The sequence below is a fragment of the Epargyreus clarus genome, unplaced genomic scaffold (assembly GCF_041222505.1).
Source record: "Epargyreus clarus isolate Ecla_fem2 unplaced genomic scaffold, WU_Ecla_fem_2.2 ptg000035l, whole genome shotgun sequence".
Classification (NCBI taxonomy): Eukaryota; Metazoa; Arthropoda; class Insecta; order Lepidoptera; family Hesperiidae; genus Epargyreus; species Epargyreus clarus.
This window is the reverse complement of record NW_027332240.1, coordinates 5,090,056-5,104,264: the sequence shown is the minus strand read 5'-3', so window position 1 is coordinate 5,104,264 and position 14,209 is coordinate 5,090,056. Positions and strand designations below refer to the sequence as shown.

General features: G+C 34.8%; 2 protein-coding genes and 1 long non-coding RNA gene across 3 annotated transcripts; 2 read left to right on the top strand and 1 right to left on the bottom strand.

Moving 5' to 3' along the window:
- Positions 1 to 350: 350 nt before the first annotated feature.
- LOC140756359 (uncharacterized) lies at positions 351 to 5,108 on the top strand. Its single transcript, XR_012103882.1, has 2 exons — positions 351 to 512; positions 1,293 to 5,108. It is a non-coding gene; the product is annotated as an uncharacterized LOC140756359 (long non-coding RNA).
- A 1,386-nt stretch (positions 5,109 to 6,494) lies between these two features.
- PheRS-m (Phenylalanyl-tRNA synthetase, mitochondrial) lies at positions 6,495 to 8,847 on the bottom strand. The gene is made up of 3 exons (XM_073091938.1): positions 8,182 to 8,847; positions 7,185 to 7,829; positions 6,495 to 6,702 (listed from the first exon to the last, which is right to left on the bottom strand). The coding sequence occupies exons 1-3, from the start codon at positions 8,689 to 8,691 to the stop codon at positions 6,535 to 6,537; spliced, it is 1,323 nt and encodes a 440-aa protein (XP_072948039.1). The 5' UTR covers positions 8,692 to 8,847; the 3' UTR covers positions 6,495 to 6,534.
- A 293-nt stretch (positions 8,848 to 9,140) lies between these two features.
- EndoG (endonuclease G, mitochondrial) lies at positions 9,141 to 13,492 on the top strand. The gene is made up of 6 exons (XM_073092032.1): positions 9,141 to 9,447; positions 9,761 to 9,963; positions 10,377 to 10,500; positions 11,151 to 11,263; positions 12,511 to 12,691; positions 13,318 to 13,492. Exons 1-6 carry the CDS (start codon positions 9,247 to 9,249, stop codon positions 13,411 to 13,413), a joined length of 918 nt encoding a protein of 305 aa, XP_072948133.1. The 5' UTR covers positions 9,141 to 9,246; the 3' UTR covers positions 13,414 to 13,492.
- Positions 13,493 to 14,209: the final 717 nt, after the last annotated feature.

The following is a 14,209-nucleotide window of genomic DNA, read 5'->3' as shown; positions in this document are numbered from 1 at the left end:
AATAGATAAATTTTCCAATTTTATCATTCTAGTAACAACTTAACAACTCAATGATAAAAAATATATTTAAAAAAACATTCTACACGTCACACATTCACACGATAATAATATGTAACATAAAGACAAGTGGGTTATAGCTTAATTACTATAATAACACGGATTTATTTCAGTAAAATATCTAAATAGGCTTGGAATCAAAGAGATAAAATGGATATAACTAAAATATAATTGAACGTATTTGCGTTTAGTCAGACTTATCGTTACGATATAACTGCGGGGAGGGGCGAGGGAATGAAAGGAAGAGGACGCCTCGCCCTTCACCCCGCTCTTACGTCAAGTCGCCGCGTGCCTCGTTGCCTCGTCCCCCGACCCCCGCGCGTACCGCTGTCAACCATCACAGCTCCGCTCGCGAGTCGCGACTCACTATCGAATCGCAAAATTCAGTGTTTATTGTTATTAATTGGTGTTTAGTGTTTTACGAAATAGTGAATCGAAGTGAACTACAAAAACAGGTAATAACAGATTTATTTCTATTTATAGTTTGGTATTCAATTAATGACACTTCTACTCGTATAAAGTGACAATCTTGCGGGGAAGCGGGCGGGTGGGGTCGAAGATGTTTTGTGTACACGAGTAGGGTTCCCACGTGCCAGATGATACCGTACCAATCGACTTCGTACATATACAAATGTATTGATGTAGCAGATCAAACAAAATCTTAATTTGATTTGATTTCTTAATGAAGGAACTTGAAGGAAGTTTGGCGTACTTTTGATTTCACAAACTGTTTTGTCGCTGCCTATCATTTTTTTTATTATAGATTTTCAGTTTGACATGAAACTGAGTTTCTTTCGTCTACAATCTGTGACTGAAGGGAGGGGAAGGGGGGGGGGATTGTATGAATATAATTATCACGGCAACAATAGTTTGTACAATACATTTGACATCTTTAAAATGCAGGGCTGGCTCGTTTGTGATTTTCATTTTCTTAATACTTTAATATTACGTCATTTTATGTCTTTGTCGCTTTTATTTCTTCAATTGTTATTTGAACGACATCAAAATGTAAAAATCAATTTACAAATACTGTTGTATTTACGTTTAAATACGCACTTAATTAATTTATTTACTTTATGTGACTTCTAGCTACGTTCTTATTTCTAATTTGATGATTTATTAATAGATTAAATACTTGCTACTTATGAGATGTATGTGTTAACATCGGGTGAACTGTGTATATCTGTAATTTTTTAAAATAATAGTCGTTGCTTAATAAGATTACTATTTCCCAGGTACAAATTCAGCAGATTAACGGCAAGATACAACAGCATGCAACACAAACAAACGTGGAACATGAGCGGTGAATTACATTCTTTGGTTAACCGCGTACCACTAGTATATACGACGCGATTAGAAGATATGGTAATTTTAAGAAAAGATTTCTGTAAACAGAAGTTTAAAGACAGTATAAAAATAATTATAGCGGAAAGCAAGCCAATTTATAAAGCTATCCTACGCGCCCAAAACGTATCCAATACAAAGCGAATGTGCTTCAAGAAACTAAACTTGTGTCGTCAAAGAAATAATATCACTAATATTCAGAAAAAAATAATGTTAAATAACGCTGATAAAAATGACGAAATATTAATGACGAATAAGTCAAATGATTTAATTGAAAACAAATCTGAAAAAGTGATAAAACTTAAAGAAGTAACAAATGAAACGACATTGAAAGCTCTAACCACATGTAAGCCTGTGCGAATCGTTCTCGAAGATATAAAAACAAAATCACCTAATCCAAAAGTTCATGAAGTTCACAAAGATGAAATGGAAGTTATTGAAGTACTATCTAGCGACGATGAAGAAGTCAAAATAGAACCGGAAATAGATAATTCATTCTACACAATAACAAACACGGATGAATACAAAGACTTACTCATTAACAAATATCTTGGAAACTCAGTAATTGTATTTTATAACCACTTTCTAGATGATTTAGATGCGTATGAAATTGACGAAACGTGCAAAGTTGTCAACTGTATAAACACGATGTGCAGTAAAATGTACAAATGCCAACAAAAACGTAGTTCAACATTTAGTGTTGTTATTTGTTGTTGGAGACAAAGGCAATATTACGTTTCATTACTACAGGCTGTTGAAAAATATCGTAATATCGCAAAATATATGCATAGACCTCACCCATGCGTGACATGTGCATGTTGTTGTAAGAATAACAAAACAAATTGCAATGACAACAATTTCCCACAAGTAAGAAAAGATAGTTATCCCCTTGAGGTTGAAAGTAATATTTTATCAGATGCCACACATATATCTCATAACACCTCACACGCTTCTAGTATCAAAAAAAGTAAGTTCATTTCAAAAGCTTCGGCCTTTAAAAAAGAGTCTAAATGGAATGGCAAATTAAACTCTACATGGAATAATATGTCGTCAAAAAAATTGGAATGCAATGCTTTGTTGAGACTATGCGATGAAAATGGAATAACAGAAAATTATGAATTAGGAGATGGAGACAAAATATACAGCAAGTTAATTACCAGGGGTAAGAACGATTCTAGTTGGTTATCATTAACTCTGAGTGTGCCTCGTACGATCACAAATGCCACATTTAATGGACCCTTGGAACGCGAATCTCAGATTCACCTTTTAAAAAATGATTTGAATAATTCCGTGTCCAATTATCTGAGAATCCCAGTAAAACGTATAGCCGATAATAATAAAAGTGATTTACGACAAAATAAAGGCATTCCATATCTATCATATAATATATCAATATATTCATGTAAAGTTGAATATAATAGGTGTTTTTTGGGAGCAAACAATAAACTAACACCAGTTTTACCTATTTTACCACAAGAATTCTTTAAAAAAAAGAAAGAGATAGGTCAGGTCAGTGAAAATGAAAGACATATAGAAAAAAATATAACTTCTACAGTATCAGATCAATACCAGCAGATAGGTCAGAACCTAGCATCAGCTCCAAATCAGAATGTGAACCAAACTGTAACTCCTGGAACTTCCGTTCAAATGGATAATCAGCACATAGGACCGTTATCACCAATAAAGGATATGGAGAAACAATCTTCTGAATGTGTTGATTCCATAATAAAGAATATCTTGCATAGGTTTCGTGATATAAATTTGACAATTAATTCCCAGGGAAAAATATCTGCATCATTAAATGCTCCACTGAGCAGTCTGTCGCCTTCAGAATTGCAAATTTTGTCCAACATACTTAAATGTGCTCAAAATCAGGTGGATGAACTAGGTTTAACAAATTTTAGATTAACTGCAGACACTGAAAAGTTACTTCAACTGACTCATTCGAAAAATTCTACCAATAACGGTGGTAACGAACAGGTTATTATTAATAATCAACTTATAACTCCGAATATTTCTAATCCAACTACTACTCATGGCCGCACTAATATCAAAGCCAATAGTAGTCGCGAAACGAAAAATATATCTGATGGTACTAATATCCATGACAGCACCGAATTCAAAGTGTATAGTTATCCCAAGACGAAGAATGCGAAAGAAGCTACCATGGATGTCAACACTAAAAGCAACGATCTTTCGAGGTTTTCAATGTGGATCAATAAAAAAAAAAATTGGTATGAAAGTGCATTTCGCAATTTTATAGCTGATACAATGAAGTTTAATTCGCCAAAAATAGTAGACGTTTTCTCATTACACATAGATAGTAATGAACACAGGCGCATACATTCAGAAGAGGCAGTAGAGCCGTTGGAGAAGGATGAGAATAATGAAAAGATTGAAGTAAAATCAGAGGATGTGGGTGATTTAACAGAGACAAAAAACAAGTGTTTAAATGAAATCCACCAGCAAATTAGTTTATTAGATGAGGAAATTAGTACAATCATGCAACAACCAACTGGACAAAAACGTCCAATCACTTCGAATTACGATTTAGACGCCATGATTATAAAGAAGAGCAAGAAAAGAAGCGGCAAATAAAAATATCGACGGAAATCTTAAAAAGCACTTAATTTGTAAAAAAATCAATATGAACCATCTCATACATTGAAAATTGAGGAACATTTTCGAGTGTCACCGGATCCTGGACATTCCTGGGTTAGAATTGACCACTGTTGTTTTTTAAAACAAAACCAAAAGAAATTGTACTATTGTCCATGCATGACAGACAACAATTTCTTCAACATCGTCTGTACGAAATAATAAGTCCATCTTCATTTATAAAAGCAGTACATATGTGTTTACTTATTTTCGCAAGCATAGATTAGTAAAGATACTTCGCCGCCTTGAAATTGAATGAAGCCACAAACGGCTTATTAGTAAGTTCTTTTTTTTTAATTCTTAACAAATAAAAACATTTTTAGAGAAAATTTACGAATAAATAACTAATATTGCGTAATTTACATAATAAATAAATAATTATTTCAAATATTTTAGGGGCATTTTAGCACGGAGACGTAGCAAAACTTTTTTTCGCGACTATTTCAATTCTCAAAACTGGGTACATTTTCTTGTTAGGAGTGAATAATCTTTACTAATCTATGTTCGCAAGTAAGAAGTTATACTTCTTTAGCGTAATTAATAATGACTTCAAGCAAATTTCAACAGCAAATGGAAATATATTATTTGTTACATCGGCACGTGTAAGTTTGTGCCAAGATAAGAAATGCTCTGTGATCCTTTTTTAATCCGGCAAAAGAAGTGTCTATAACCTGAATAATATTGGGATTTCGAGAAATAGTAAGAATAATTAGAAGTCAACACATAATCTTATATCTAGTTGTTCAAAGTGTTCAAACCTTTAAATTATATATAATTATGTATATTTTTATAACTTATGGACTTACTTTTGAAGTTATGGAAAAGTATAAGAAGTCTTTATTTAACTATTTATAATACTTGTATTCGTTATATTTTATTTCGTTATATTTTGTTATAGATGGTTTATGTGCATAATATTGTTAACATAATTCTTGTAGATTTTAAGTAGGTATGTGTGTTATTAGTTGTTGACGAACAATAAAGTACCTTCTGTGAAGCAAAGATAAACATAATTTTATAACTAATTATTAAAAATATAGTGTTATGTTGTCGCTCGTTTCATTTCTATTATTTACCTATGCTTTGTATGCACTGTTTACTATTTTTGGACAACAACAGGGGATTCTTACCGACCTTCCAACAGATCCGACATGTGGTGACAACCCTGACATTTCATCCTTTGAGTACTTTGAGTACTATAGAGCGCGCTCTACTCGAACACTAACTACCTACAGGTAGAAAGTAGTTATTATGAGTAAGCGCATATTGACACAATTCAAGTTAGAACCATAGACTTGGATTTTTTTCGCTACTACATCTATGGTTAGAACTTCAATATTCCTCTGACCTAAAATTCCATCGCTTCCCCTTATATACGCCCATGGCTATTAGGATAAGTATTTATTTTAACTTTTAAACTACCCTGCAGTAGGGAAACCGAAACACTTAGGACATGAAAATGTACGTAAAAATCCCCGCTGCTGTGCAATTGCTTGTGGCTCTGGCATTCACTTCACCCGACTGACTGCGCTTGAATCTATAATCAGGCTTGATGAGCCTGATTATAGATTCAAGCGCAGTCAGTGATGTACATAACAGAGAAATCCCGACCGGATTTCATAAACTTTATAGTACAGGCGCTTCTGTAGCGCGCGACTACGTTTTAAAACCTGCGTTTTTAAACCGTGTGCTCTTAGCCTTCTATTAGGTCTGTGATAATATCGTTCTTTATTTTTTTATAGTTTCCCGCTAGACTGCTACTCACCAGCAATTAGGAATATATGTATAAAAGTGATCTTTCCTGTGGAAAAAAACTAATGTTGTTGTTCTGTTAAATAGAGAAACGACATTTAAAGTTTTTTATTCCACTAAAACATTTTTCTATTTAAATTTATGTGACATTGAATCAAACGTCACAAATAAATAGACAATAGTAAAATAGTTCGTAGAGAAAAATAATAAATTAAAAGACTTTTTCTTTACATATGTTATACCTTACAATTATACTATCTACCCTCTCCTGGATGATCGGCTGACGATGCCTTGAAGCCAATACACTACAAAATGTCGGCAGGCGGTGAATTAACTAGTAGCGCATTAGAAATAAATATTTTTTCTTTTAGGTAATAATTTATTATTATAATTCATCTATACTTTGAAAATCATAGATTAGTAAAGATACTTCGCCGCCTTGAAATTGAATGAAGGTACAAACGGCTTATTTTAGTAAGTTCTTTTTTTGAATTCTTGACAAATAAAAACATTTTTAGAGAAATTTACGAATAAATAACTAATACTGCGTAATTTACGTAATAAATAAATAATTATTTCAAATATTTTAGGGACATTTTAGCACGGAGACGTGGCAAAACTTTTTTACGCAACTATTTCAATTCTCAAAACTGGGTACATTTTCTTGTTAGGAGGCATCTATCTCAGCTTTTAAAATTATGTTATATTCTTATAATTACTGATTTATCTGATAGAAACATTAAATGCAGTGGTAACAGCTTTTTCAATATCCTTGTGGACTTCATTCACTTCCACTTGAGTAAGAGTCCTTTCCAAATGCCTGTAAATAATGCTATAACACAGGCTGTGTTTTTTCGACTTGGGATGTACAAATTTGTCTTTGATTCTCACCTGAAATTATATCAAATGTTTAATCATTTTTATAGAAAGTAAGCATGCAGTCGATTTGATGATAAGAGGGAACTGTAACTCATAGACATCTGTAATCAACCTCAGATAGGATTGTTGTATCTGGCAACAAATGTGTCGTAAAGTTGGAATACCCCATGTTATTTTTTTTTTAATATTGAAGAAGTAATGAGCATGCTTTCCACCTGATGGTAAGTGGCAACTGCTGCCCATAGACATCTATATCAATCCCAGATAAGATTAGATTCCTACGTGAGTTTGACAATAGATATGTTGTTACTCCTGAAGACTGAGCTGGAATGTTTTGGATAAGTATACCACACACTTCAAAATGGAACACAGCAGCGTTTAACTTGTGCAGAAAGAGGTGTGGAGGTTCCTTTGGAGTCAAACCACGAAGAGTTCTACCACCTTTACTTACCCGAGCATACCTTAATCTGTCATGAATTCCAATAACTACTGACCTGTTCTATAATATCTCCTCCAACATCCCTGACTAGATCATAAAAGTCGTTATGAACAAATGTGTCTATTGTCAGACTGGGCGGTAACCAGAATGACAAATCATTGGTGCATTGAGGATAAATAGATACTGGCTTGTATGTGATTTTGGCATTCACATTCTTATTTTGGAATTGCGACACAAAGCCTGAATCTTCACTCCACATTAACCTTATGTCTGGAATCTTGTATAACGCCATCGCTAACCGTTCCAACCCCAAGCCAAATGCATAAGCAATGGAATTATTTGGGCCAGCGTTGGCCAAAATCTCATTCCTCACTATACCACAACCCAAAACCTCCATCCATTTATTGTCATAGAAGATTTCTAATTCCCATGAAGGGTGCGTGAACGGGAAGTATTCATCAACCCATCTATGCTTTATTTCGGTACCAAATAATGCCTTTACTAGACCCAAAAGATGGTTTTTCAACTGTGCCTCCATAAGCTTCGCAGCTTCTAACGTGTGGCAGCTTTGCTTGGCCGGGTCAGATATAGAGATGGGAAATGCAAAGGGATTGCTTGGATCAAACGTTGGGTCAAATATTTCTAATCCTGGGTGGTTTTCAAACAGTTGTTCTTTTCGTTGAGATCTCACTGCATCCACCTGTAACGAGATAGGGTTTATTATGGAATATTGTGCTACTCAGAAAAGTATGGGTAACGAGTATAGTAGAAATTACAAATATTGAAACCATGCAATAGGATAAACTGGCTACCTGATGTAAGTGTAAATACTATCACCTATGGATATTTTTTGTGGAGTGCTTTATGGACCCTTTGTAAAAAGCCCCTTTATACCTAGAGGTTTTAGATTTTCTCAGAAGGTTATTTCTCATATTATCTTTATATATGATTTATCTTTATTATGAGTTTTTAATAATAAAAATATTATATTAATTTAATACTAAAATGGGTTTAGTGTTAGGTTTTCGTCTGGATCTGGTCAATGTACTTGCCTGATGAAACACAGGGAAATGTGTAGAATCAATTTCATCTCGTCTATAAACATCTCCGATCATTAAAAAGTTGTCTAAGCCAGCCCTGAGGAGTTCGCTCTGGTGCGCCGTCATGTGAGCGCGGAGGAGCGTAGAGTTATTGACATAGTAGCAGTCGGACTTCGCCCTGCTTGGGTGGTCTACCGGTATGAGCAAATCGTCGAAGTTTTGTTTAATCGACACGACGGGCGAGAGGTTGTCGTACACGCTAAAACTTGGGTTACCTCGGTGCGTGAACGATGAGTAGAAATAGTTCACTATTCGCTGCCTGACTAAGGATAAAGGATTATCCTTACGTAGATGCAAATTCCGGTTCAAATAAGATAGGATTTTCGGTGTAACATTCGTGTAGTTATCCGTGAGGTACTCCTTCCCGGCTATTTGTATTGTAGCCACCGATTTCGGCGCAGTGCTGTATTTACATTTGAAATTGGGTATAAATCCACCAGTTCGGATTAGTATTCTTGTCATAACGTTATCTTTGTGACGTCTCTTTCTAAATTCAAATTAATGGAAATTATCCATCAAGTTTCAATATAATTCAGCTGGTTTTCGTAGGATACGATACAATATTTATTTTATGTAATTGTGATTTTAATATTTTTAATTTCAAATTGACATTTAACAGTTTTGACACCGTATGTCATTTGATAAGTAATTTATAATATATTATTTAATTTTAGTTTTTAAATACGGCACTGATTATTCAAAGTATTTTAGTTTTAACAAAATATTATTGTAAATTAGAATAACACGATTTTTAATACCTAAACTCATGAGTAATTGTAGTTATTTTTTATACTTATTTCAGTACGCAGTATATTACTCTGTGGACACTTAAAGAAAAATAGCTCATTTTATAGTATATAGTCTAGTAAAACGTCACTGTCGTCTGTCAAGTGTCACTTTGTCAATTACAAGCACAACTGTCAAAAGATAGACTATTGATCTGTTCTGTTATCACTTATCAAACAATTATAAAATTATCTAATAACTAACCTTAATTTAATATTAAATTAAAATCCAATGATTTCAAAGCGCCTCTTACAATTGGCGCAATTAAGCGCTGTGGGGCTGACGGGTTACTATGTCGGTGTGGTTAGTAAGGAGGAAGAAAATCATATTTTTGTGGATGGTAGACCTTTGAGGAGCATGCCGGCGCTGCCCATCTTCGGGACAGTGTCGGCTGCTGCACCCTTCGTGGACAGCGGGAGCCCAAAAGATAGGGTATGTTTCATAGATATTTTTTTAATTGAAGCTTAAGGCTTAGAAAACAAGTTATTTATATAAAATACGTATATAGTTAATATAGTTATACATTATAACAAACGTTTTACGTAATATATAGATCTAATTGACATTTTTCTATCATTGTTATTTCAATTTATCTGATTTTTATGTTAGTATTTTTCTTAAAAAATTGCAAAGAACATTTCTTAAAATTACATTATCTTCAGACCATCAAAAATCATATTTATTTAATTCTTTCTATTTAAAAACTGATATAAAATTAGTCATTTTTTTAATTTATTTGTTATAGGTGTCCCAAATAATGAAATATGGTTTCCCCGGGTTAGATAATGTGAGGTCATATGATGACTTTGTGTTGTCCTATGACCGCCGGACACGAGTACCACACTGGGTGTTCGAGCACTTAACTAAAGAACATGTCATGAAGAATGACCAGGTGGACAGGAGCAAGTGTGACTTCATGGCTGATGAGAGTATCCATCCTTTCTTTAGGTATGTTTATCTACTCTACACCATGGCTACTCAAGGTTAGGTGTGTATCACCTTTTTTTAGAGTCAATTATTTTCTAGTAATCCTCAAAGACCAAAGGTTGGCCAAGTCCAAATAATTTTCCATACGAGATGGTAGTAAATGGCACTGATATAAGTTGATGATGAAAAAAGAACTGTCCCTCTTTCTACTGAGGGCCTGCAAAGCTAATATTTCTGATGTTTGTATTTGGTCTATGTAGTAAAACTTTTGCCTATTAAAATGTTTTGATTTTTGTTGTGATTTTATGCATTTATGTGTTAGCTCTTTCCTGCCTCATTACATCTCCAGCACTCATAAGGGGATTTTAGTGCACTTCAAAAACTGCAAATAATGGTTGGATTAACTTTTAAGCAAATTGTAATTGTGTTTATAGATCACTGAACAGTGACTACAAAGGGTCAGGGTTCGACCGGGGTCACATGGCCGCTGCGGGCAACCACAAGATAGCCCAGAAGCATGTGGAACAAACATTCTTCCTCACTAATATGGCACCTCAGGTAAATTGTGACACACTGTCAACATTTTTTTTATTCTTTAGTCTTAAGTACAAGTGCTAGAGTGGTAATATCTGGTGGTATCTGTGGTTCGACTATAGGGGCTATTTCTGCCTGTTATTAGGCAGTGTAGTGTTAAGCACTGCTGTGTTTTAGTTTGAAGGGTGTGGTAAGGGACACATACTTATCCGAGGCATTCCACTTTATTTCGACATCATTTGCTCAAGAAAATCCCAAATTAAATTCCATCATTACTATTAAAATCAGAATTACCCTACATTAATATAGTTATTAAATTAGTAAAACATTGTTTTAAGTCAAGCGCCTCTGTTACTTAGGTATTATGTTCATTGCATGCAGTGTTTACCTATAAGTGATTGTGCATTTAGCTATATTATAGGTTATGTTGTGAGAAGTTATTGTAAGAATGTAACAATTGTTGGTAAACCAAATAAATAAATAAATTACACAGGTGCATGTGTGGCCGACCTCAGGTAGGAATTTAATCTTATCTGGGGTTGATTACAGATAACCATGGGCGGCAGTAGCCACTTACCATCACATCAAATGCATGCTTTTTTGCTACTTCTATATTATAATAAAAAAGAGGTTGTTAATATTGCTATGTATATAATTATAATTGTTTATTCTAGGTGGGCGAGGGGTTCAACAGACACGCATGGAACCGCTTGGAGAAACACGTCAGGAAATTAACTAAAGTATATGAGAATGTATATTGCTGTACGGGACCTTTATATCTTCCTAGGTATGTTAATATACTGATTTACCTTCTAATCGCAGACCAAAAATATTGATTTATATAGTATTGAAGAGGGAGGTACTGCATAATAGCATGCAGTGAACCTGACGGTAAGTGGTGGCTACAGCCGTTCATGGATATCAGTAATCAGTCTGTAATCACCGATAAGGACTAGGGTGTTTTTAATATCGTGCGGATTTCAACACGCACGTGGGATGGCCCCGCATGCGGAATTCCCGTAAATGTGCTTTTTATACAAGTATTTATTGTAACGCGTTGAATACGCATGCGGGACGCGGGGCAACATCCCGCGCGGGGACCCCGCATGCGCGAGCGCTTCTATGGGAGCAGTGTACATGCTATAATGTGTAACAAACGTTCCAGCAAGAATCCTCTTTTCAAATAACAGGCCATATTGCGACCTTGTCTTCTTATTTCGTCTTTTATAAATTAATTAAATTATATGATCAATAGTTTTTTGAGTTTGTTGTCCATTGTACATAACCACATAGTACAGCAGCCCGCAGAAAACTAGATCGTGGACTAGCGTGTCTCACGCTGCGTGAAAATTTCCGCGTGCGGGGCAATCCCGCGTGCGTGGTGAAACACGCACGATAATAAAAAAACCCTAAGCTGAAATGCCTCGGAAAAATATGTCTCTCTTAACACGCCTTACAAACCAATTTTGGTTTGAAAGGCGTATAATAGAGTGTATTCACAGCAGCACTAAACACTTATTAGGCGTAGGTGCGGTGGTGGTGTCTCCGAGTCGAAACACAAGTTTTTACAAGTTCCAAAGTTGATTACACAGTTCCATGGGCGGTAGTCGCTAGTTATAATTACCATCAGGTGGACAGCTTACTTGTTGCTACTTCAACAGTTCTAATTGTAATTCTTATATGTAACGGGTACTCAATATACCTACGCGGTTTTAATTTATTTATTGCTTGAATCATAGTCACGACGAAACTTATCGTTACATATTAAAATGGCGCAGTTCTGCCGTAATCTTATTTACATAAAATTCTTGTGTCACAATGTTAGTTACCGACTCCTCCGAAACGGCTTTACCGATTTTCACCAATTTTTGTATGCATATTCAGTAGGTCTGAGCATCGGCTACTATCTATTTTTTATACCCCTAAGTGATAAGGGTTGTTCACCCTTAACATTGTTTTATTTATATGGCAACACAACGTTTGCCGGGTCAGCTAGTATCATTCTAAAATCATATATGGCGCATATTTCTACAGGAGGGAATCAGACGGCAAATGCTACGTGAAGTACCAAGTGATAGGTGCGAACTCTGTGGCGGTGCCCACCCACTTCTACAAGGTGGTGGTCGGCGAGGCGGCGGACGGTAGCCTCGATATGGAAGCATATGTGATGCCAAACCAGAAAATACCTGATGATACACCCCTCTCTGTGTTCATGGTGAGTAGTACAAAGTGATTTTAATTCAATAAAAACACAGAAGCTGGAGCACAGAAAGTCAGGATACAGAAAAAAGTAATAACATTTTCTTACGTCAAAAAGTTTTTCATTGTTTTCTTTAAATAATTAACCTATTATTAAGATCCACTGAAAGATTATGTATTGCAAATTTGGAGACGAGTGGCGTAACAAAACAATAAATATTTTTATATACACCCCTTTGATTTGAAGCCCGCGATATGATGAGAACATCATGTTGTGTTTGAATTTTGAGTCAATTTTTGTTACTGATAGTAAAGATTAAACAAAGAACAACTAACTCTCATACTGTGACTTGGATCCTTTTCACTTGATAAATAGGGATTGGAGATAGGCTAGGCTTAGAGAGAAATGAAGGTCTGAGGTTTGACTCTCAGGCACCTCTGATAGTTCAAGGTGTGGCTCGTCATCCACCCATGGGCTCGTGGGCACCATACTGACTAAGTGCGAATTGGTAGATTTGACGCAAGTTCTCAAGAGATTTTTTTTAAACAATCTCTCAGCTGTACAAGTTTCCTCACGATATTTTCTTTCGCCATAAAATATTACAATATGGTATCCATTAACCTTTTTTGTTTTCATTCTAGGTGCAACCAGAGACAGTAGAACGGGCGGCGGGTTTGCTTTTCTTCGACAAATTACAACGAAATAAATTAACTAGGATCAATGGACGAAAATTATAAAATAGTATTTAAATAGTCAATGACGGATGCATAAGTTAGATAATAATACACCAAAACAACTAAAGTTCACGTACAATAGTGACATTAATTGAAATAAAATAGATTTAAATTTTACAAATATCCATTTGGCGCGATTTTCTTATCCAATATGGCCGCGATCTTTTGTCTCACCTGTGTGTGACCACATCTGATGAAATAATTATGTAATAGAGGTGTAGGAAGTTAGAGAAACTGTGATCTGAAGTATATCTGCTAAATTTTCTATACAAATAGACATAGTTTTCAAATATACGTATTCTAATACCAATAGTACAAAATATTTTTAAAATACTGACCGTTTATTAAAAGAATCTAGTTCAATTTCGATTTTAAATCTTGTAAATAATAAATATATATAAATTTTAAATTATTGACTTGTTTGTGAATGTGTAAATAGTAATGACTAATGATTAAATATTTTATGATTCGAATAAATGTCTGTTTTATTGTAATTTTATTATTCGATTTGATGTCTGTTTTTGTTAACTTCATACTAGCTTGTACCCGCGGCTTCGCTCGCAGTCAGAAGTTAGTCCATCTATGAGGAACGATAACTATAGTTATCGCTACACTGCTAGTCCACTCTGAAGATGTTGCGAGCAGGTGTAATCATACAATTTGCTATGGCGACGCGATTAATTTCTATATTCAGAGCGGTCTAGCCGTTTTACGCGTACTATACCTACATGCCATAATATTAATTTTGGTCATTCTATCCGAAAAGATAAATTATTATAGAATCGATTCGAATCGAAGT

Bases quoted from the DNA above. Each gene is read 5' to 3' on its own strand.
- EndoG (XM_073092032.1), top strand. From the start codon at position 9,247: ATGATTTCAAAGCGCCTCTTACAATTGGCGCAATTAAGCGCTGTGGGG. The intron at 9,448-9,760 runs GTATGTTTCATA...TATTTGTTATAG, and splicing joins GCGGGAGCCCAAAAGATAGG to GTGTCCCAAATAATGAAATA. The intron at 11,264-12,510 runs GTATGTTAATAT...ATATTTCTACAG, and splicing joins GGACCTTTATATCTTCCTAG to GAGGGAATCAGACGGCAAAT.
- PheRS-m (XM_073091938.1), bottom strand. From the start codon at position 8,691: ATGACAAGAATACTAATCCGAACTGGTGGATTTATACCCAATTTCAAA. The intron at 7,830-8,181 runs GCAAGTACATTG...ATCTCGTTACAG, and splicing joins ATTTCCCTGTGTTTCATCAG to GTGGATGCAGTGAGATCTCA. The intron at 6,703-7,184 runs GTCAGTAGTTAT...ATATAATTTCAG, and splicing joins GAGGAGATATTATAGAACAG to GTGAGAATCAAAGACAAATT.